The sequence below is a fragment of the Melozone crissalis genome, unplaced genomic scaffold (assembly GCF_028551555.1).
Source record: "Melozone crissalis strain CALT ecotype California unplaced genomic scaffold, PUWL_Pcris_2 ptg000075l_1, whole genome shotgun sequence".
In the NCBI taxonomy this organism is placed as follows: Eukaryota; Metazoa; Chordata; class Aves; order Passeriformes; family Passerellidae; genus Melozone; species Melozone crissalis.
The window spans coordinates 38,351-61,153 of record NW_026535852.1 but is presented as its reverse complement, the minus strand read 5'-3'; the positions used below and the strand labels follow the sequence as shown (position 1 = coordinate 61,153).

The following is a 22,803-nucleotide window of genomic DNA, read 5'->3' as shown; positions in this document are numbered from 1 at the left end:
GGTGGGGTGTCCTGTCCTCCAGAGGGAACACTGATACCTGCAATGAGGACAGAAAAAAACGTCTCCAACCAATTCACCCACTCTGGCCATGCTGGAAAGGCTGAGGACCAGCCAGGGCAACTCTGCAAAGCTCCCACAGTGGGACTGGCACCACTGGAAAGGACAATTCTTCTCCCTGCTTCCACCCTGAGCTGCTCCAAGCTCAGCCTCAGGGTGTGATGTCTGGATAGGACATTGGGTTTAATCTTCCACAGTTTGGTTCCTCATTGCCTTTGAGAAGACCAAAGCAGAAGCTACATATGGTATGGGCAGGAGGACTTGAAAGCTGAGCCCAAAAGGAAGGTTTTGGCCTCCAGATGAACTTCCTACTCACTGCAGGACAGCCCCAGTTGTTCCTCCCTGGTGCAGTTGCAGCTCAGATGGATTTTGTGGCTTTCAGGAGACAGTTTATAATGAAAAGCTAAAAGATTCCACCTCAGCCCCTTTCAGCAAGCCCACCCTGACTGTGGTGGTTACCTTTGGGCTCCTCATCTTGTTCTGCCAGGGCAGATAAGAAAAACTTTTGCTTTTTCAGCCACCCTACGACAAAAATTCAGAGGCGCAGATTCTATGAAAACAGGATGTCAGCTTTTGTCAGAAAAGATCACAAGGGGTGTAAGGTTGGGTTCTTTTTTTTTTTTTTTTTTCATTTTATCTGCCTCCTTCTCTCTGTTTCATTTTCTGCCTCGCTCCCTCTCTCCTTCACGCCCTCCTCCCAGTGTGTCAGAGCACACGGAGAGGGCAAGACAGGCAGGAGATGGCGGTGGCCGAGGCACAGCTGTACTCAAAGGTGTCCAGCAAGCCCCGGGGCAGGGGCACCTCTGCCCTCCTGCAGCCTCTCCTGGCCAAAGGATTCCCGGCTCATCTCGCGTGAGTACCGTGCTCAGCTGCCCTGGCTCTGGGGGATTTATCCAACATATAAGGGGTTTGCCATAAAATCCCCACACAGGCAGCCTGGGTTCCTTGATCAGGAGATTGAGCTGCTCCTGGGGATCATGTCCCCGTGCAGGGATCAGGCCTGTCTTGCTCTGAATTTCACATGTGAAATTCCCATGTGTAGTATGATATACATCTCATGTATGGTGTGTATTGCCCACACAACAAAATCAATCCGCTCAGTATTCAATATTTTAAAATACTGTGTAAATCTAAAATGCTGTGTAAATCTAAATCTATAATATCATATCTATTCTCCTATATTCTCATATATGTGTACTGCCCACACAGCAAAACCAATCTGCTGAATATCCAATATTTTAAAATACTGTGTAAATCTAAATCTATATTTTGATATATATAATCATATATATATTCACATTTATAGTGTGCATTGCTCACCCAGCAAAAATTATCTGCTCAATTTCCAATACTTTAAAATACTGTGTAAATCTAAAATACTGTGTAAATCTAAATCTATATTTTGATATATATAATCATATATATATTCACATATATAGTGTGTATTGCTCACCCAGCAAAAATTATCTGCTTAATTTCCAATACTTTAAAATACTGTGTAAATCTAAAATACTGTGTAAATATAAATCTATAGTGTGACATATATTCCCATATACATATATTCTCATATATAATGTGTATTGCCCATGCAGCAAAACCAATCTGCTCAATATCCAATATTTTAAAATACTGTGTTAATCTAAAGTACTGTGTAAATCTAAATCTATAGCATGATATATGATATATTCTCATATATAGTGTGTATTGCCCATACAGCAAAACCAATCTGCTCAATATCAAATATTTTAAAATGCTGTAAATCTAAAGGTGCAAACTCTTCCACATCATGAGTTTTGAGAGGCTTCTCAATGAGTTGAGGAATTGACCGTAGTTTATTCTTGGGATACATCCTCTTTGATTTTGTCTGCTTTTATTACTCTTATAATAAGGGAAAAAATATGGGTGTAATTTCTAGCCAAAGGTTCTTTCAGGCCTGGCAAAAATCTCCTCCTGGGGGGTGTCACTGGAAATAGGTTTTTTCTCATTAAGATGCCCCCTAAGTCCGTCAATTTTTCTTCCTGTCTTGAATCAGGATCTTGTTCCAAAAATCATGTTCTGCCTAGAAAATGTCATAGTAAAGAATGAGGCTCTATTCTTGGCAACTCCAATGGATGGGAGAGTGACTAGTGGTAGGTAAACAAGTTAATGCAAAAGAAAATTTCAGGTCATTCCTCCCCCAGACATCTCTCATGTTGGACAGGCACGTTTTGGGGAGGATTTTCCAATTTCTGGATGGCAAGTAGGGACATTTTTGTTCAAACCGTTAAAAAAATAAATCTTATTATTTAAATATCAAAGAACCCCTCATAAAAATATTTTAGAAAGAAGAGCAGTACCTCTCTACCTTTTGAATGAAAATTAAATGGGTGGAAGAGGTTCCATTTGTGAGTGCTGTGTTGTTTTTTGGAAACAGCTGTGGTAGCAATCAGTATCAGACACGATGGGCACAGCTCTCAAGGGAACTGTGAGCTCCTTGTTCCCAGTGATGCACAATGGAATTTTAGCTGAAAATATGGCTCATAATTTCTTTATTAATACTGTAACTTTGGTCAGGTCAAAGTAATGTCCACTTTTTGAATTTTTTCTGTTTAATGTGATGCTTTTCCAATCCCCTTCAAAATGCTTTCTGTTGTTACTGAGATGACTTTGTCCTTCCCTGTTCAAAATCAAGAAGCAGCAGCAGAAATACTGCACAAATTGATGTAAGATAACAAAATATAAAAAAGAAATTTTAAAAAACTTAATTTCCTATTATTCACCTTAAGACCTTCAAAATTTTTTTTGTGTTTTTAAAAACCTTTTAGCTGCCTCTGTTATCTCTCAATTAAACCATGAATGAAAGTACTGAAAAGTTTCTTTTGAGATGTCCTGGCCTGAGAAATATGAGGTGGGGTGGAAAGATTACAAAATTTTCTATGTAGAACCAACGGGCCAAAGCAGCATTTCCCCAAAAAACAAAACTCAAATATGTGAGGATCAAGTCTAGCCTAAGATCAAAAAATTTCCACAAGAAAGTGTGCCAGCAGTTTCTGTTTTAGAGAACAGCCAGCTTATTCTCACTGTAGATGTATTTTTAATCTACTTTCATTACAGATTCTCAATGGTTTATTCTTCTCTCTATCTGAGAGAAATTGCTATATGCAGAACTTATTCTTCGCATTATTTTTCAATTTTGACTTCTCATCTTGGAAGTGTAGGATTAGTCACACTCCTAGTGCTAAGGACTGTATAAACCTTGCTGGAAATAATTTCCTGCTGCAAATCACATCCTCATATGTGATAAGACAAAAGGTGGGACAGTTATGGAGAGGAGCACGAGGGAACAACGAGATGGGACTGAGCAGGATGGCAGTTCATGGCCTCAGGTCTCACTTGTCTTATTACAGTTAATTTTGAGGGTCTCATTGTAAAGAAAAGCTGAAGCCAAGCTCGGATTTAGCTTCAGAGCTTGTGCCCAGGTGGGAGAGCAGCATGGCATGAATGCTAAAACATTCCCTTGGAGGTGCAGGGAGTGGTTCTGAACCCTGGCGCCACTGTCACCGACACTTCCACAAGGCACAGGGTGAGAAATGGATTTGTAGAGCATTCTCAGAGCCTGACAGAAGGTTCACAAAGTGTGCATCTGCATGCAAAATTTGAGATAAATGCTGACTGAGAAATGCCATGGAATAGGATGGACGTTGAGAGAGAAATGGAGCTAGAAACAAGTTTCAAAGGATGGCCTTGCAAATAAGACTAGATATTTTAGAGAAATAGAACTATGAAAGATGCATTGGAATTGGACCCACGAGGGGTAATTTTAGATGATTGGCTTTAAGGCATTTACAGCATAGTGTGGCAAAATCTGATAGGCCAAGAAACACTTGTGATGTATTGTAAGTAGGAAATAGTTGGCTTCTGATTGTGACGGTGTGAATTATAATATCTGTATTTTCTCACCCTTCACATGAGACTGAAAATGGAATAGAAGTTTTTAAAACACCTCTCAGTTGCCCCATCTGTGGGTCAGGAAAAGGCTTAATCTGACCGCAGAGCTGGGAAGCTGTGTGAGGAGAGGGACAGAAGGAGGGCTCAGAGGAGAGGTAGAAGGTGAAGTTTTAGTGTAAAGGCTCATGTTTGTCCTCATCCCTGTTGGTCCCCACTGAAGAGCCAGCAGTGGCTGCATATAAATGGTATTAACAAGCCCAAGTGTGGTTTTTACACTGAGGAGAGGACAGAAGACTGGGAGGGAAGAAAAGGATGAGCCTGAGTCCTGCAGCTCAGTGCACACAGTGCTGATGTGTGATGGTGTCATGGGGATGGATGGAGAACGAAAATGGGAGGAGACAACACAACTCAATGCCCTCAGGAGCCAGAGTCCAGAAAAGATGGCCTCAAAAGAGAAGGAAAACCATCAGCAGATGCCAAGAAATTCAGTAGTTTTCTTCCAGTGTCCTCTGTCTCTACATCCGCTTGATGTTTCTTCTGAGAAGTTTGTAGGTGCATTTCAGGGGTGGAAATGGGGTTCATGAGTGCAGCTGCTGCTTGAACACTGGAATCCTTCACCCATCACCCAGTATTTAGGAGCAAAGATTTGCTTATGTGAAACATGTAGCTTTTTGAAAGTTCTGGTTAGAAAAGGAAACCAAATCCTACCCCAGAGAACGGAAGTTGCATTAACAGGGAGAAATGAGAGATTTTGTCCCTCATTCTGAGCTGCTGGCTTAGATCTGGCTCTCTGCTGGCTCTGGGGAGTCCTCAATCCAGATTCCAAACCCCAATATCATTTTGCTTAGTTTTAATGTATGGGCTTGGCCCTGGCATCTTGAATCAGCCCCTTTTTGCTAGGAACCAAGAAAACCCTGTTCTTACAGTGCTTGGATGGATGGTTCATCTAACCCCAAGGAAATTCATATAGTCAGCGAGGCTGCTAAGGAAACACCTCCAGAACACAAGGGAAGGCATCTCATGGGGAGCACAAGTTACCAATCTTTAAGGAATTAAACACTTGCAGTGAGAAAAAAGCTACTTGGAAGGCTTCAAGAGCAATAACATTTGCTAGCAAAAACCTTCTTGCTAAATGTCCTGCCTGTGCTGGAAAATAGACTTGATGACCAAAGACTTTAATTCATAAAAGTTTTCTTTCAGGAATTCTGAAGAACCAATCTTGTGTTTTTTCTAGGCAAAAAGCCTTGGTTGCTACTGGACAAAAAACAGTAGAAGATGCAGTAAAATGGTAAGTACCTGTGATTCCTAAGGTGTGCCTTCACATTAAAGCTGCCTAAAAATCCTTGTTGATGTGCTCGTCCTGTTGCTGAATTTGAAGTTAGGTGCCATTAAAAAAACAAACCCGCATTTGAGAATTTTTTTCTCATTTATTTCACTCAGAGAGAGAAATATTTATATTTGTACTTCTTCTGGGACACAAACTTGCAGAAGGTCCAGGTAAATTAAAAACAAGCAGCTACTTTTATCAATGAGTCAGTTCACAGGACCAGCTGGTCTGGTCAGAAAATTCTTCTCAGCTTTAAGCCTCCTGAGAGACAGAAGCAAGGAAAGAGGGAAAATTTTTGTAAACCTATGACTGCACTTAGAAAAATGTGCAGAAACAACTGCAGCTGAAGGGGAACAGAAAGGCCCACCACAAATTAAGGTGAAAGGCTAATGGTTAGATGGAGGTATTATTACAATTTAAATCACTTCTCAGTTTTGAATGCCACAAAGTTTCTCTACCAAGACTCTTACAGAGTATTTATATGTCATTCATGTGCTGATAACTGATTTTTTTGTTGTTGTTTTAATTCACCTTCACGTTAAATATAGTCTTTCCTTGCACTTTCTTTTACTTTTTTTTCCCTTGGTTCAGTTTTTTTTTTCATTTTACTTCTATTTTCTTTTCTTTTGTAAAAAGCCAGAAGATGCATTTGAGAATGGCATATTCTTTCAAAATAATTTTTTCAGGGATGCTGCCACACTTCCCAGAAGCCATTCCCAATCCAACAGCTGCAAAGACAAACATACATCACGTGAAAGACGTGGTGAACGATATCATCACATGGCATATAAATTTCTGACCTTTCCTTATGTGTTTCTGATTTGTCATGCTAACTTTTCTTAGGGGTGAATAAAAAGGCTCATTCTGCATATTATTTTAATCTTCAGCTGATTTTAATTTTGTCATTCTTTAACATGTTCCACCCATTGCCTTTTTCCTACTCCAGCTCTCTGTTTCCAGTCATGAACAAGGGGAAGAAAAACCCCAAAACCCTAAAAAAGTATTTTTTGTTTTTTCTTGTTTTCCTGAGATTCCCACAGACTTGTACCAAAGCTGTCTGCATCCTAGGATAACACTGTCCCTGCTGCACAGCTGGCTGACACTGACAGAAGCAAAGGCACATGACAAAATGTAAAGTAGTCAAAAAATAAGCAGAAAAAAATTCTCAGTTATTTAATGTTGCAGAGAAAAAATTGAGCTTTAACTTCAGCTTTTCAATTGAAAGAAAATAAAACTGCATTTCCTTTTTGTGATCTCTGTTATAGAATGTGATAATGTTCCTCACTCGGGGTCACCAGTTGTGGTGGTGTTCACAGGGGTCCCAGGATGAGGGAGGAGACGAGAATCTGACTCCATGTTTCAGAAGGCTTGATTTATTATTTTATGATATATATTACATTAAAACTATACTAAAAGAATAGAAGAAAGGATTTCATCAGAAGGCTTGAAAGGAAAGGAATGAAATGATAATAAAATCTTGTGACTGACCAGAGTCCGAGACAGCTGGACTGTGATTGGCCATTAATTAAAAACAACCACATGAGGCCAATCACAGATGCACCTGTTGCATTCCACAGCAGCAGATAATCAATGTTTACATTTCCTTTCTGAGGCCTCTCAGCTTCTCAGGAGAAAAAGATCCCAGCAAAAGGATTTTTCATAAAACATGTCTGTGACAATAGAGGCCTTCGGCCACAGGAAACCAGAGCGGTGCACACACTCACTCTCAGCATTACACTCTTGATTTCAGGCTGCATTCCCACTGCAATGACCCCTCCCTGGATGACCCCATCCCCCAGGAATATGCCCTGTACTTGTGCCCCCGGGGCCGCCTGCACAGCCGCCTGCAGGACTTCTGGAGGGAGAGCAAGCGCCAGTGTGGCAAGAACAGAGCCCACGAGGTCTTCCCACACGTCACCCTCTGCGACTTCTTCACGGTGAGGCAAGGACAGTGCGAGGTCGGGTTTCAGCTGGGTGATACTTGGTGAAACTGGGCCACCTGCTGTTGTCTGACACCACAACTTGTTGGTGATCAAATGACATGACCCAGGTGAAGGCACGTTGCTCAATGTCTGAGTAAAGCTTAATGCCTGAGTGACGCTGAATGTCTGAGTGATGCTTTGTAGGAGTGTCAGGGGGTAGGACAGTCGGGATGGACGGAGATGAGAGATCTCTTAAGCCAGGTCTTGGAAATTGTGGTTTATTGGAAAGGGCCTGGGTGCAGGGCCCTGCTGGGAGCTGCCAGCCACAGCTCAGAGCAGGCCCGAGAGAGGAGAGGCGTAGATAGGATGAGAGGGTAAGAGACTAAAAGGGTAAGAGAGCAAAAGCATAAGAAAGTAAATGGGGTAAGAGAGAAAAGTTCCCATTACAATACCATAAATCTGCTTCTGTGTTGAATATTCTGATTCACACTAACCAATCTAGTACAATATACAAATCCTATATTCCATACAGCCTATAAGAATCATTACATTACCATACTGTGTTACATTTTAAACTCTAAACACTCCTCTTTGGACCCCTTCTACCAAGCCAGCAGGGTCTGCTCTGACCCTTGGAGCTGTCTGCAAGCAGAGGGAATTGTTTCATCAAAAGGGGATCACCTTCAGTCCAGCCACACCATTGTTTTCCAGTTGTTCAGTAACTAAGGGATCTCAAAGCTTGCTTTCATTTCAATCTCTCTTATAGTTTCTATATTCTCAAAATCTTTTGCCAGGCAATCATATTTATAAGGCTTTCCTGTTTCATCTTCTCCAACAATGCTTAATGTCTGAGTGATGATTAATGCCTGAGTGATGCTTACTCTCTGAGTGATGCTGAATGTTTGGGTCACAGTTATTGTTTGAGTGGGATGTTTCGGGGTAGCTAGCAACTGGTACTGGAATCAGATTTGTTTCATTTCCTTAGCCTTTCATTTTCTTTGCTCAATCATCTTGCTTTTTCCATCTTTAAGAAAATCTCTGCCTGCTCAGCAAAGTGTTTCAAAGAACATGGTTGTTTTCAGTGCCATTTTGGTAGATCCATCTAGAGCAGCCCTGTGCAGTCCAGCTGCTGTCAGGCTTCCATGTGTCCATTGCTGCATGGATTTAGGATGATAAACCTTCCCAACCAGGGCAGCAGTGGCTGCCATCAGCCATCTATGCAGCAGGGACGGTGTTATCCTAGGATGCAGACAGCTTTGGTACAAGTCTATGGGAATCTCAGGAAAAGATTTGCCCCATCATCTGGTCACTACTATGGTGGTGTGTCCCAGATTTTACTCATTTATTGAAGCCGAAGATTTTGTGAAATCCTTTGTGATGTCCAGCACTGGACTGGTCTGGAAAAACTCTGGAGCCTCCTGGGATCCAATTTTAGCATGTTGACGGTGCAACACATGAACATCAGCTGTGTCTGGGATGTGCTGAAACAGGCTTGGGCTAGAGCAGCTAGACAAAAATTACTTTGTTCATCATATTGTTGTGTTAAATCATTAAGTGCTTCCTTCCCCCTAAGGGTGGGTCATCACAACCATGTCAAAGAGTAGAGACAGTGGAAATAAGACTGTTTTGTTGCAAAATACTGAGTGGTGCTCTGTGACCATTAAACACAATTATACAAAACAAAAATCATTCATTAATAATGAATGCCATGCACTTGGGAGGCATTAAGTTTAAAGGCCTGTCTGGAAGAGATGACTGCATTGCGATCCTCACCTTGCACATCTCAGTAAAGGACTGTAGGAAAACAACAACACAAATTCCTGCTTAGAACTGAAGAAGGAAATCATGATCCCTATTTCATTTCAGACTGCTTCCTGCACACCTGACAGATGGTAAAATATTTTGGCTTTTTCCTATCCAAGCTAGGTAAACCTTGGGTTGAAGGCTCCATCTCCTGTTATAGAACCAAGACACTGTGCTGATCCAGCTGCCAAATACTGCTGGGTTTAATGCCAGGGATTTCAGGCAAATTCCTAGGTATTTTGTGTTTCTCAGGAAGTTTATAGCCCCACAGTTTTCTGGCAGTGCTGTATGACAGAGGTTACAACCCTAGCTGTGAGCTGGTGGGTGAAGCCTGCTCCTCCTCTGTTTTGTTTCAGTGTGAAGACCAGAAAGTGGAATTCTTGTATGACGTCTTAAAGAAAGTGGGTGACAGCTTTTGCCAGATCTTTCCACCATCCATTTTCCTAACACTACATGCATCTCCCAGCTACCTAGGCTTCTTCATTGATGACAGCCAGGCAAACATCCTCAAAGACTTTGCTGTGGCATTCTCAACAGAGGCTTCAGCCCTGGCAGGTAGGACCAACACCAGGGGGAAAATGGGAGGGTGGTAGCACAAATGTGTAGCCACAGTACTGAAAACATTCCCTGTGTCTTCAGGGGAGCTTAGATGATGTTTTCCTACCAACTAACAGCTTTTGCTGCTACAGATTTGCAAGCAGAGTAGCCAGAGGAGGATGTTTTAATCTTTGAAGACACAGCACTTTTGCCTAGAAGCTGAAATGATCCTGTGTGCAAGTCAGCAGGTGATTGATCAGGATATCTGAGATGGGCAGGGACATAACACTCCCCAGATCTCCACCCTCATGGTGCTGTGCCCCAGCTCGAACTCAGAAGAGGAAAGTTATTGTAGAAGACTTCAGCAAAATATTTAATTTATTTTAGAATATACAAATGTTGTTAAGTTTGTAAATGGCCTGGCTGCATCCCTAGGAACAGGGCCCAATACCTTTTCCAAGGGAAACTGCATCACCAGTGGAGACTGCAGGGACACAGCCCCACCACAGCTTTGTCTGGGAAAAATGAGTTCAGTACACACCTCAAGCTGGGAGAGAAATCCAACCATGATCATTTCTTTTCCTCACAGATGAGGCCAGGAAGCAAATCCAGTCCACATTTGTAAATGATTTTGGTATGATTAAAACCATGACACCCTTCAAAACCATTATTCAGAAGATCTACTCTACAACTATTTACTATAGTATTTCTTACATCATGCAGATTGTGTAGGATAAAACAAAAGGAGTTTTAAACTACCTTTGTTCCTCTGTAGTGATGTGATTGTTTCACCCCTAGACTGCCACGTGAAGCCCTCCTTGAAGCAGTTCCACCTTACCCTGGCTCACAGGTTTTACCCTCACCACCAGAAGACTTTGGAACAGCTGGCCAAGTGCATCAACCCAGGGGAGCCCTGCCAGTGGGTGGCTGCTCTCTATTCACGGGACATGCGCTTTGTGCACTACCAGGTACTGAAATCAGATTTATTTCATCTCCTGAGCCTTTCATTTTCTTAGCTACAGTCACCTTGCCTTTTCCATCCTTAAGAAAATCTCTGCCGGCTCAGCACAGTGTTTCAAAGAGCATGGTTGTTTCCAGTGCCATTTTGGGCTGAAAAACTGCACGCCTGAATCAGTAGATAATACCTTTATTTTGGCAGATTTCTTGACCTGTATGTCTCAAAATATAATTCCAAACCCCAGGGAAAAAACCTAATCTTACCATGACATGAGAAAACAAGAGACAAGAAATCATCATTCTTTAATATTCTCTAGGATTTGCCAGTTTACAGTTTTGCAGCAAAATTCCCTTCAGCAAAATTAGTTTTCTTGATTGTTCCAGCCATGATGAAAACTGCAGCTGTGAGCAGGGGTCAGTTCTCATTGATGATTTTCTGCTTAGCAGACTCTTAGTTGAAAGCAGTCAACGTTCTTTCAGTTCTCATTTCCAAATTTAAATTACAGAATGTTCAACAGCTTTTTGTCAGATCAGTAAATCACTTTGTCACAAGTCTCGTGTTGGATTTTAGTCACACTCAGGAGAGCTGAAAGCAATCGCAAAAATAGGTCAGATCTATGTTTGCTTTCAAATAAAAGCAGTTAGAGGAGGAAAAATGTATTTTTGTGAAAACCAAGTGCCTGTTTTTAAACATATTGTAAGTGTGGTAGTGTCTTCCTTTGCTGTTGGAATCTGAAATTCCAGGGAATTCTCTGAACTTTGGGCCTGGAAGCCAAAGAATTAAGCACAGAATTTTATCTGAGACCTTGGAAAAGGCTTCCAAACTTAGGTGCTAGAAGCAAGAATGTGGCTTTATGGTTTAAAGCAGAGATATGTTAAGCTGAGGAAAGTTTAGAGTTTTAGATTGTAAGATACAGAAAAAAAAAAGTAGTTACAGAGGAAAACAAGAAGTTTAGAATGCAGCACTGTAGTTTGTGTGTCATAACATGATTGGCTAAGAAAGCTTACACTGTAGCATGGGTCTGTAAGACAAAATATTTAAGGATTGGGTGAAAAACATAAATATCCTAGTTGGCAGTGTTTTATTAGTCAACAAATCTTTAAAAGGTCTTGCAAGTAGAGGTCCTGTAATCTTCTGAACCATGCAGTGAAGATGTGAGCCGAACTCACCCTTCCTGCCTATGTAGAAGAAAAATAAATCACATCATCTAAAAATGTCAGAGGTCCCATCTGGAATTCTTTCCAAAGCCCCCACAATTTTCCTCTACCAAAATGCCACTACAGAGCAGGCTGCAGAGTGGCGAACAGAGCTGGTTCCAAACTGCCCCTGCAGAGCAGGCTGCAGAGTGGCGAACAGAGCTGGTTCCAAACTGCCCCTGCAGAGCAGGCTGCAGAGTGGCGAACAGAGCTGCTTCCAAACTGCCCCTGCAGAGCAGGCTGCAGAGCGGCAAACAGAGCTGCTTCCAAAGTGCCCCTGCAGAGCAGGCTGCAGAGTGGCAAACAGAGCTGGTTCTGCATCCAGGATCGGCAAGCACCCATCCCCTGAGCAGCTACAGCCCAGGGCACCCCTGACCCTGCTGTGTGTCCCCACAGAGGCTCAGGGCCCTCTTCCAGTACAAGCCCCAGAACATTGATGAGCTGATGATCAACACTGGGGATTTGATCTACGTGGATCCGAGGCAGCAGAGCGAGGCGGGCGAGGGCTGGGTGGTCGGCACCTCGCACCGCACTGGCTGCAGGGGCTTCCTGCCCGAGAACTACACCGAGAGAGCCCACGAGTCAGACACCTGGGTCAAGCACAGGTAATTTCATGGCTGTGCCTTTCCTTGGCAGTTCCTCCTGGCTGGGAATCCTGAGTGTTTGGGTGGGATGCTGGGATATCTTCTGAGAGAAAAGAGAAAGAACGCAAACCCACAGAGTTCGTAAGTTCAGCTGCTCCAGGGATGACCCCTGATCACTCTTGGAGAACCTGAACACCCTAATGAATTTTGAAAGAGCACATTCTGCCAGGGCAGGCTCAGCCTTCAGCCTGGCTCCCTGATCTCTTCTGTTTTTTCTCCTCATTTCAAGGGCTTGTAAAGTTAGCTTGAAATGAAACCACACAAAGGTTGCTCCACCACCTTGGCACCACCCTTATCTTGTTGATGTACCCTGCATCAGAAGGCACCTGTCTGGCTTCCTGCACCTCATTCTGCAGCACAGCTGATGCTACTTGCAGATTAGAGCTGATTTTTCTAAGCTGGGAAGTTTTGGTGCACTTCTTGATGTCTCAGAGAAAGGGAGGAGGCCACCAGGTAGTTATTTCCTGCTTGAAGGTCCCACTTTGGCAGGGTTACAGCCAATATACACCATCAGTTCCTCATATTTTAACCTCTTTGTTATGGGGCATATTCTAAATGAACAACAAAGTGATGAGCTGGATTGCAAGTGTGCAAAAAATATTGAATGGAGCACGAATCCTGACTTGCTGATCCTGTAAATAACATCATGACTCAAAAGTCTCTTCTATTTGTCTGCCTGTGTGTGTTGCTGCTTCTGCTTTTTCTACAGGGAATATGTTTTTGACACAGCTTCAAGATCCTTCACCAAAACTGAAAAGGAACCCAATGTAAAGCCAAATGGGGAAGCCCATAATCTCAGTATGTCAAGGAGTGTAACCAATGTTGTTTCTCTTCAGGTAATTGTTTTTCCATTTCTCATCTTTGCCACATGCTTTGGCAAATATGCTACTAATTAATGGCATTTAGTAAATTAGTGGAATCTTCCTTTTCCTCCCTCATATTTTCATTTTTGTTGTACATTTATACACACAGTTTTATTTATTACATTGTACATTCATATATACATACACACTCATACTGTATTGTATCATATCTTGTACATTTTTTCTGTACTGTAGATGATGTATATCGCAGGTGTCTTTCATAAATCTTTCCCTGCTCCTGTCAGAGTAGCACAACACATGAGTTCTCTGCTCAGGTTTCTCTGAGCACAGCCTCAGTGGGTATGGAGACAAGTCTGATAGGTGAAACACAGACACAACCTCCCCTGACCTCCACATGGCTTCAGGCAGAGTAAATAAATCAGAATTAGGCTCACTGCTCTTACATCTGGATTCTATGGATGTTGTCTTGGAGGTTTCCATGGCCTCAGATGACATTTAAATGTTCAATTTTCTTCTTTATTTTTAAATGCGTACCTAGTGCAGATAACAGCACAGAACAGATAGCTGGAGTGGTTAGCAGCACTGGTAGGATCACATTTTTCACCCAGATCCAAATCAACAGCTATCAATTTTTCCCATTTCTTCTGGCAGGAAGAGCAAAACAAGTAAGGACTCTGGTTTTTTTTTTCCTACAACACATTTGCACCTGAGTTGCCTTTTTGGCTCTGTCAGAGATGCCAAAATGCATTTTCAGCACAGACATGCCTCAGAAACCCCTTTAGCTTGCTGGCCCCACAGCCTCTCTTCCTGCTATGCTGGGCAATAACCCTGGGCTGGTTTGTGCTAACATCAGAGAAACTGAGGGCACCTTGAGGGAGTTTCCATCCTGGGGCCTCCAGGACATCATCTATGTGACTGTAAGAACTTTCTGAACAAGTCACACGTCCTTTCTCTGGCTCTGGGCCTCTCTTATCCAGGTCAGATCTGGGGCAGAGCCAAGGCTTGGCCTGAGAAATGTGTTTTGCAGAAGTGCACATCTCCAGTTTAGAGTTTCCCTGGCCTCTGAGTTCCTCTCAAGGAGAAGAGGAAGACCACAAAATCTTGGGTTTATACTCTGATCTTGTGGCAGTTAATGGGTTTTTCATGGCAGAATTGCAAGTATTTAACAGGATGCATGAACATCAACCTCAAGCAACTTCTTAAGAGCTCCCTTCTCTGTTGCTGAAGATGCAGAGCACTTAATTCAGTGCTGCAGCAGTAATACTGTTTTAAAGTTTTAAAACCTTTGACCTGTTTCTCCCTATCTTCTTCTCATTTGTATTTAACGTGCTTTGTATACTAACCCCAAACTACTTCAAATTTATTTGTAATTCCATGCAGTCTGAGTAAAAAAAGTGGCCTTGTGGGAGATCTGGGTTCACTGTTGATTTGGCCACACAGTTATGAAAATGTAGAAGTAGTATTTTCACTAGGAAAAGAAGGAGAAGCTTGGTGTTAGTCCTGGTGTAGGAAAGGGCATTACCAGTCAGATCTTAGCTAATTTTCTGCTTTTTGTTTATATCACCCATATGATATAAATTAAAGTTATGATTCCTTCTCACACTGAGGTTACAAGATCTGTTACCAGCTCTGCCTTTCACTTGTGCTAACACAAAATTAGAACCTGCAGCCCATGAGGTCAGGGATGTGACTTTGACAGGACAAGACAAAGTGGCCTTAAGCCACACCAGGGGAGGTTCAGGCTGGATATCAGGAAAAATTTTTCCACTGAAAGGGTGGTGAAGCATTGAACAGACTTTCCAGGGAGGCATTGAGTCACCAAACCTGGAAGTGTACAAGAAACATCTGGATGTGGCACTCAGTGCTGTTCCTGAGTTACAATGTGCCGGTCAGTCAAAGGCTGGACTCAAAAATCCCAAAGGTCTTTTCCAACTTTAATGATTTTACGATTATCTTTCATTTGCCTTTAGTGGAGAACCAGTCCGGCTTATCACTGTCCTAAGGACAGGCATCTATTCTGCTGTCCCTTCTCCAGGAATCCAGGCTTTTCCTGCAGGTTGTAGATAACATCCTTCTGAAACTCCCTTTTCCCAGAACGCTGCCCTGAGGAGAGGGGTGCTGGTGATCAGCCACGGGGAAAGAGTGGATCAGGTCTTTGGCAAATCTTGGCTTCAGCAGTGCCTGACTGCAGATGGTGAGTAAGGGAACAGGAGGATCTTCAAAAACCAGGGCCAAACCAAATTAACCCCAGTAATGGGTAGAAGGGATTCAATCTTTGTGTAAATGATAACAGTGCAAGTCAGTCACAGCACTGCTTCAACCTGCACAGAACCAGGTCACAGTGTCCTAAAGTCTTTCATGTTTATGCTCCCTAAATTCAGATGAACAAAGCTCTTGTGCTGCTGAAGGAAGTGTGTCTCACTGAACATGAACAAATCACAGGAGCACCCTCATCACCTTTCATTACGTGGTTCTTGTCAGACCCCTCCACCTTTCTGAGCCTGAGTCAGAATTGTGGGCTCTTGCTCAGTCACACTATGTCACTAGTCCAACCTGAGCAATCTGTGGTGGAAATGAAATGTCAGCACTGACCTAAATGAAAATCTGAATTTCCTCTCTCTCTCTCAAAATTAAAAGGTACATTTTCAGGTGAAGAAAACTGACCCAAAACAGGGAAATGTGTGTCAGGAGGAAGGAGGGGAACAAGAAGGTGGGAGTTCATGAGTGAGAGGTTTGTGCTGAAAGCCTGCCTTGCTCTGCTGGAGACTTCCCATCTTTAAGGCATGGAATTCACACCAGATAAGGAGAATGGTGTATATATACAGCTATATATACCATATAGCTGTATAATCAATAATCAATTGTTTTCATTTTGATTCAGTGGAAATTGGGTGTTTTTTGTCATTTTGGCAACTGTAAAAGAATATAGATAGGGGTTCAATTTTTGTTTCTCTTGAGTCCCACAAAGCCAAATTCTCCCGATTTCCTGTTCTTCCTCTCCTCCTCCCCATTTGCTCCTTCTGAGCTGGAAGAAGAGGGGCTGTTCTCTTAGGACAGATAATTTCCCAAGCCAGTGTTGTGACATTAAAATATGCTCCCTTTAAGGTAATAGCAGTGGCTGTTCATCAGCGAGACACTGACTGTCTGTAAAACAAACACAACACAGCTGCTGCCTCCCTTGTGCCACAGCAAAATGTCCTGCCTTGTTTCAGGGAAATACTACAGAGCAGATCTGAACTTTCCCTCCTCCCTGCCGAGGCAGAAAGACAGCATGAAGCAGTTTGAATGTGATCCTCCTTTATCTTGCTGTGGTATTTTCCAGTCAAGGCTTATAGGTAAGCTGGATATTATCCTCCTGCAAATGTAAGGGTTTGGGAAGCAGGCTGTCATCATCTGCCAAAGCTCATGCTGGCCTTGCAGCAGAAAAATTTCCTGCCAGCACTGAATTATGGCCACAATTCTCTGTGGGAAACCACTGCAATATCTTCTTAAATAGTAAAACAGAGAACACAGCTGGTTACTTGTCTTTGAGACCCCCCCTCTGCCAGTTCCTGGAGGAACCAGAACACTGCCTGTGCCCTGCTGCTTGTTTGCAAGGGCTGAATGCCTTGCGCAGTTGTCCCTGAGTGGACAGTGAGGGGTGAAGGGGCTGGCCAGAGGAAGCAGCTCCATGGTCAGCAGAGTGTGGTCACCTCACTGCAGGAGGATGGGTGGTGTGGGTTAGGCCGACTCAATTTACTCACCAGATTTGTTTGTGCTCCCTGGGCAAGAGGCATGACTGTGATAGTGCTGGTCTGCTGCAATTCCTTGTCTCTGATGGTTCAGATTTTTGGACACAGCCACATGCCTAAGTGCTGTTTGCAGATTTGGGGTGAATCTTCTGTAATTATCTTTCCAGCACTCATTTTAGAATTGATGTTTCCACTAGAATGAGCTTTCTAATGAGCTCAATCAGCAGATAGTGGGAAAAATTAATAGAAAGGGACTGTCAATATATCCCATGTTGATGAAATTGCAAAGCTCTGTGGTGGTTTTGTAATGATTTCTCATCTGTCACACTTTGCTGTTGCCATCCAGGGGAAGCTCTGCTGGAGCAGGAGGTGACCGTCATCTCTGTGTACTCGTCCCCTGCCCTGCGCTGCGTGCAGACAGCTCAGCATGTACTGCAGGGTAAGGCAGCAAAACCTGCCAGGTGCCTCTGCCACACTGCAAACATCTCCACCAAACCTCTCTGAAGCCTCTGACATCAGCAATTAAGGGAGATGCACAACTTTGTGGTTGTTGTGGTTTTCTTTACGCAGACAACATGAGGTGGTTTTGACTGTTTGTAATGCAGGCAGCAACAAACCTGCTGGTGTGTGTGTGCATTCTGTGGGATATATCAGAGTAACTCTGGGCTTTCCTAGTTAGAAACAAACCTGCTGGTGTGTGTGCATTCTGTGGGATATGTCAGAGTAACTCTGGGCCTTCCTATTTAGAATGGAATCTAATGTTATATAAAACAGAGGTGTTTCATATCTGCTGGAATTCAACATTAGTAGCTGCTCATCAAATCACCACTGCCACCTCTTCCAGAAAATGTTTTGACCCAATTATCAGATGTTTCCAGAGCTCTGAAGGATCTGATTGTGAATCAGGGAAGACTGGTTCCACGCTTCCTTTTGCAAACCAAACTATTTTAATCCTTCGTACTGCAGAACATATTTTCTTTCCTCTCCCTCTCTTCTTTTTCATCTCCTGTTCCTTTCAGCAAGCTCACAGTTCATTGCCATGTTTCCATCAGAATGCATTCACTGCCACTCAGTAACCTCTCTTGAGAATACTCAAAAAATAATATTTCTTTTGACAAGTGAATTCCATTTCTAATTCTGGACAATTAGAACAGTTTACTGCCCCACCGAGGAGCAAAATACTATATAAAAATGGTAAAAATATTTCCTGTCTGAAATTTATCCAGATTGCAACATTGAGAAACTGAGTTTTTTCCCTCTAGCAGAGCATCACAAGAGAGCTTCAAAAATTATAATTATGATAATGATGATGATAATAATTTGCAGTCACTTTATGTTAGTCATACAAGAATATAATGGTGGCTTCCTTTAATCATTTGGTTGATAATAAGTAATTCATTTTCATTAATGAAAATATAACAGCAAACAAGGCAGAATGTATAGCCTGAATGTAGCACTTCAAGTGTACCTTTCTACTAAGATCTATTTCTTGTTCTTGCAGGGCTTAAATTAAATCAAAAAGTCAGGATCAGGGTGGAACCAGGACTGTTTGAATGGACCAAGTGGGAAGCAAGCAGAGCAATCCCTAAATTCATGACTGTGGCAGAACTGGTGGAGGCGTCTTATGACATAGACACAAGTTACAGGTAATTGTGTCTGGCTGATAAAGCTGTGGGGTTTTTCCCTGAGATATCTTGTCCTTTTATGTGTCACAAATCATTGCAAACACTGCAAAGATGGGGTGATTCTGATCAAATTCAGATCAGAATAGGATATAGAAATAAGATGTGCTGTCACCAGCACATGGGTGCACTAGCACAAATGTCTTGTACATGGGACCAGCCCTCCTCTGGTGCTGCCTTGACATTATGGGCATTAATGTCAGGTCCCAGGAGCTTTGCTTCTGTCTTTGGTTCATGTGAAAACAGTTTGGAAATGTGAAGAATAACCTGATTTTCAGTGACAAAGAAATGTGACGTTATAGAAGGTCAGTCAGCCCTTGGCTGAGAGTCTGCAGGGCAGCAGCAAGAGGTTTTGGGGACAGGCAAGATAAGAGCAATTCACTTCAATTGATGTTTCTGGCTTCATTTTAAGTTGCTCAAAGATTAATACTGTGCTCAGCAAGGACTTTTTGGAGCCCTCATAACTTGGCAGGGTGAGGGTCGATGCCTTTTCTGAGCACTTGCAAACCACAGCCCGGCAGGAAATGATAAACCTCCAATTCAGTCTAACTCCTCATCTTGTTCACAAACCAGGCTGCTCAGTGCTTGCAACGCACAGCCAGATCCAGGAAATTACTCAGCTGTCTCTGGGATTTCCCACATATTCAAGAAAGTAGGAAAGGAAACATCTCATGTCTTAACATATTCCTTACAGCCAAGGATGTACCTTTGTTTGAAACTGCATAAAGTCCTCAAAATCCTTTTTTTTTTTGGAGCACAGGTCTTTTTGGTGGTTCTTCACTAACAGAATATTCTCTAGGGGGTTTTTTTTGGTCCAAAATCACTTGCCTCAAAAGAAACTGTGCAAATGCACAGCAGTGGGAAGTTCTTTAAGGGAATCTTTAAGGCAATGTGAACTACAATGTTTAGGCCCCTCACAGCTCATTCAGGTCCAGGCAAAAACAGGGTGGATGAACTATAAACTTTGACATAGAATGCCAGTTTCTTCCCATCACATGCAGGACTAAAAAATCCTTGGGTGCCAGCTGTTATGAATAAGATCACTTAAAGAATCACCAGCAAGGGGTATCAGTAAAAACCAGATTATAAAATTAAGTGTCAGCACATTAAAATTCATTGGCAAGGTTCACTCTACTACTGAGCTCGTGGGGCAGCAGGGTCTGGTTTTACCAATTCAATCCCTACAAAAGCTGTCCATCACCCAAGCCCCACCAGACCTCTGAGGCCGCCCTGATTCACAGCAGTGTGATGGTCTGGCTTTTGGGGTTTTTGGGTGCCTGAAAAGCCTTGGTATATAAATGAAAGAATGCCTGGTCTCAGCAGAAGTACTCAGATATTTTGGAGTGATGCATTGTGATTTCTGTCCCTGGAAACACCTTTTTTTTAAACTCTAGCAGTGGAAGTCTTTACTATCCATTTGGCCAGCATTACAGATAAGCCTCGTTCAATATAGATTTTTATTTACTTGGTTTATTGAGGAGATTAATGCTGAGGTACCAAATCTTGAAAGCATTCTTGTCATTATTGTCTCTCTTTTGTTTGGATTGGAAGACCTAGGCATCTCTGCAGCTCGTGTCTGGGCAATGGTCCTTGCTGGCAGAATTGCTCAAAGCTTTTCTTAGGCACAAATCCTGCTTTAAATAATCTCCACTGTAAACTGCAAGTTTTATTGAAGCCTGGTTTTCCCTGCATCTGGTGCTTTACGAGCTATGAGACTTAGCCATGAAATTGAATGGAAATTACTCAGAGAGAAGCTCATGCTTCAGACAAGCAGAGGTAACAGCGTGTCAGCCAAGCCAGTAGATAAACCTTTTAACTGAGCGCCTTTTTCTCTGATGTAGTCATTCAATGCTGCTGAGAGTGCATTCATCTAAATTAACATATATTTGTGATTTTATTGTCAGGGGTAACTTCCCACTCTCCTCTCTGGTGCCATCAGAAAGTTATGAAGACTATGTCAGCAGGAGCTCTGCGGTTATAAAACACATCATCAGTGCCTGCCCCTGCAAAGGTAGGGGTTTCAGGTCTTTGAATATACTGTCAGACCCTTGCAGTAAGAGGAACTGGCAGAGATTTGCCATCAGAAACACATTTAATGTGAGCTTTTGGTACTGCACGGAGCTTAAGGTAGACTCAGTGCTTGCCCTGGACTACACCAAAGTAACATAAATGCAATTTATGGAATTGAAATGAAAAAAGTAAAATAAAACTGAGACAGTAGAGTACTAAATTGCAAAAGTATATGCTTTTCTTTGTCTTTCTACATCAAGATGTTGTGATGGTGTTCACAGGGGTCTCAGGTTGAGGGAAAAGACAAGGATCTGACTCCATGTTTCAGAAGGCTTGATTTATTATTTTATGATATATATTACATTAAAACTATACTAAAAGAATAGAAGAAAGGATTTCATCAGAAGGCTAGCTAAGAATAGAAAAGGAAGGAATGATAACAAAAGCTTGTGTCTTGGACAGAGAGTCCAAGCCAGCTGACTGTGATTGGCCATTAATTACAAACAACCACATGAGACCAATCACAGGTGCACCTGTTGCATTCCACAGCAGCAGATAATCAATGTTTACATTTTGTTCCTGAGGCCTGTCAGCTTCTCAGGAGGAAAAATCCTAAGAAAAGGACTTTCCATATAAGATGTCAGCAATAGGATGTAGCTCAGCAAAATACAACACTCTTTTCTGGAAAGCTTTTTTCTCTTTCCCTCACAAATGCCTTCTCTCAGTAGCTGGCATGCTCAACACACCAGATATTTTCTGCCCATCACAACATACTCTGCCACATTATCAAAGAGGTCTGCAAAGATGAACAGCCCCAAAGCCACCTCATCCCCATCTGCTGATGGAGAATGTGGCAGTGCTGCAGCTCCCTCACCGTGATTCTTTGCTTTTCCTTTTGTGCCAGGTGTCATCCTCATCGTGGGCCACGGCTCCTCCTTGGCACCTCTCAGCCGGGCACTCACAGGGCTCCCCAGCAGAGACAGCAGAGACTTTGCCCAGATGGTGCAGAAGGTGAGAGGGTTTTATTCCATCAGGAAGCCTTTGGGTTGTTTCATTGTGTTTTTAGTAAGGAGATTGTTTATGCAGCAAGACGTGTAACAGAGTGCCAGCACCAGTGACATCAGCTCTCTCATTCCAAAGGGGTTCTCACACAGGTTTAGCAAAGCACTGGAGGTAAAGAGAAGGATTTTATTCTGGGGGCGTTGTATGTGACTGGCAGCTCAGTCTTTGGAGTAGATTTTCATCTGGAAAGTCAATGCCATGTAACCCCTACAGATATGAGGCGCGTTTGGAAACCTCTCCACTTGGAGCTGGTCTCCTTCCTTTCAAAGTGGGAAAAGGAGACTTTGGGGTGACCTAATTGCAGCCTGCCAGTACCTGAAGGGAGCCTATGAGAAAGATGGAGAGAAACTTCTCAAAATCCTGGAGTTACAGGACAGGGGGCAATGGCTTCAAACTGACAGAGAGTAGGTTTAGACTGGACATTAGGGAGAAATTCTTTACTGTGGGGGAGGGTGAGGCACAGGAACAGCTTGCCCAGGTATGAATGTGGAGTGGTGACACAAGTTCAGCTTTCACCCCTCAGGCTCCCAGCCTGGTTTTAGTTCATTTCAAAAGTGACAGAATATCAGGGGCTGCTCTTTTCTGTAGCAAAGCTCCTCCTTCATGTCAAAGCAATGACCCTGCTGGTAACTTCCTTCTCAGATCCCTGCCCTGGGCATGTGTTTCTGTGAAGAACAGAAAGAGGAGAACAAATGGCAGATGGTCAACCCACCAGTGAAGACATTAACTCATGGAGCAAATGCAGCATTTAACTGGAGAAATACTATCATGGAAGATTAAAAGGCCATCTCTGCCTTTGCAGTTGTCAAAAAGGAGCCAAAGGCAGATTATGGTTCATCACAGTCCAGTGATTCACCCAGAAGACACACAGAGGGTGGGAAATGCCCTCTCTGAGCTGTCAAAGCAGAGAAAAACACTTCTGAGTTTGGTGCCCGGATTTTGTTTTTATTTTGGTGACTGAGAAGAATGAACTTGAGAGGTAGGGCTCAAGTGAGAAAGAACACTTTTGATGGTGGTGACAAAGCACCTTTTAACCTTTCCTGAGCATAAAAATGTTTAATAAATATAGATATATATATAACTACCTGATTATAAACTCCACTCCAAGAGGCACTGAAGTAAA

The 22,803-nt window shown here is 42.7% G+C and overlaps 1 protein-coding gene across 1 annotated transcript; it reads left to right on the top strand.

The window, feature by feature from the left end:
* The first annotated feature begins 796 nt into the window (after positions 1 to 796).
* UBASH3A (ubiquitin associated and SH3 domain containing A) lies at positions 797 to 22,460 on the top strand. Its single transcript, XM_054290068.1, has 14 exons — positions 797 to 909; positions 5,219 to 5,272; positions 7,062 to 7,248; positions 9,393 to 9,591; positions 10,372 to 10,541; positions 12,124 to 12,332; positions 13,081 to 13,207; positions 15,290 to 15,389; positions 16,408 to 16,530; positions 17,273 to 17,365; positions 18,428 to 18,572; positions 20,513 to 20,625; positions 21,523 to 21,629; positions 22,323 to 22,460. Exons 1-14 carry the CDS (start codon positions 797 to 799, stop codon positions 22,458 to 22,460), a joined length of 1,878 nt encoding a protein of 625 aa, XP_054146043.1.
* Positions 22,461 to 22,803: the final 343 nt, after the last annotated feature.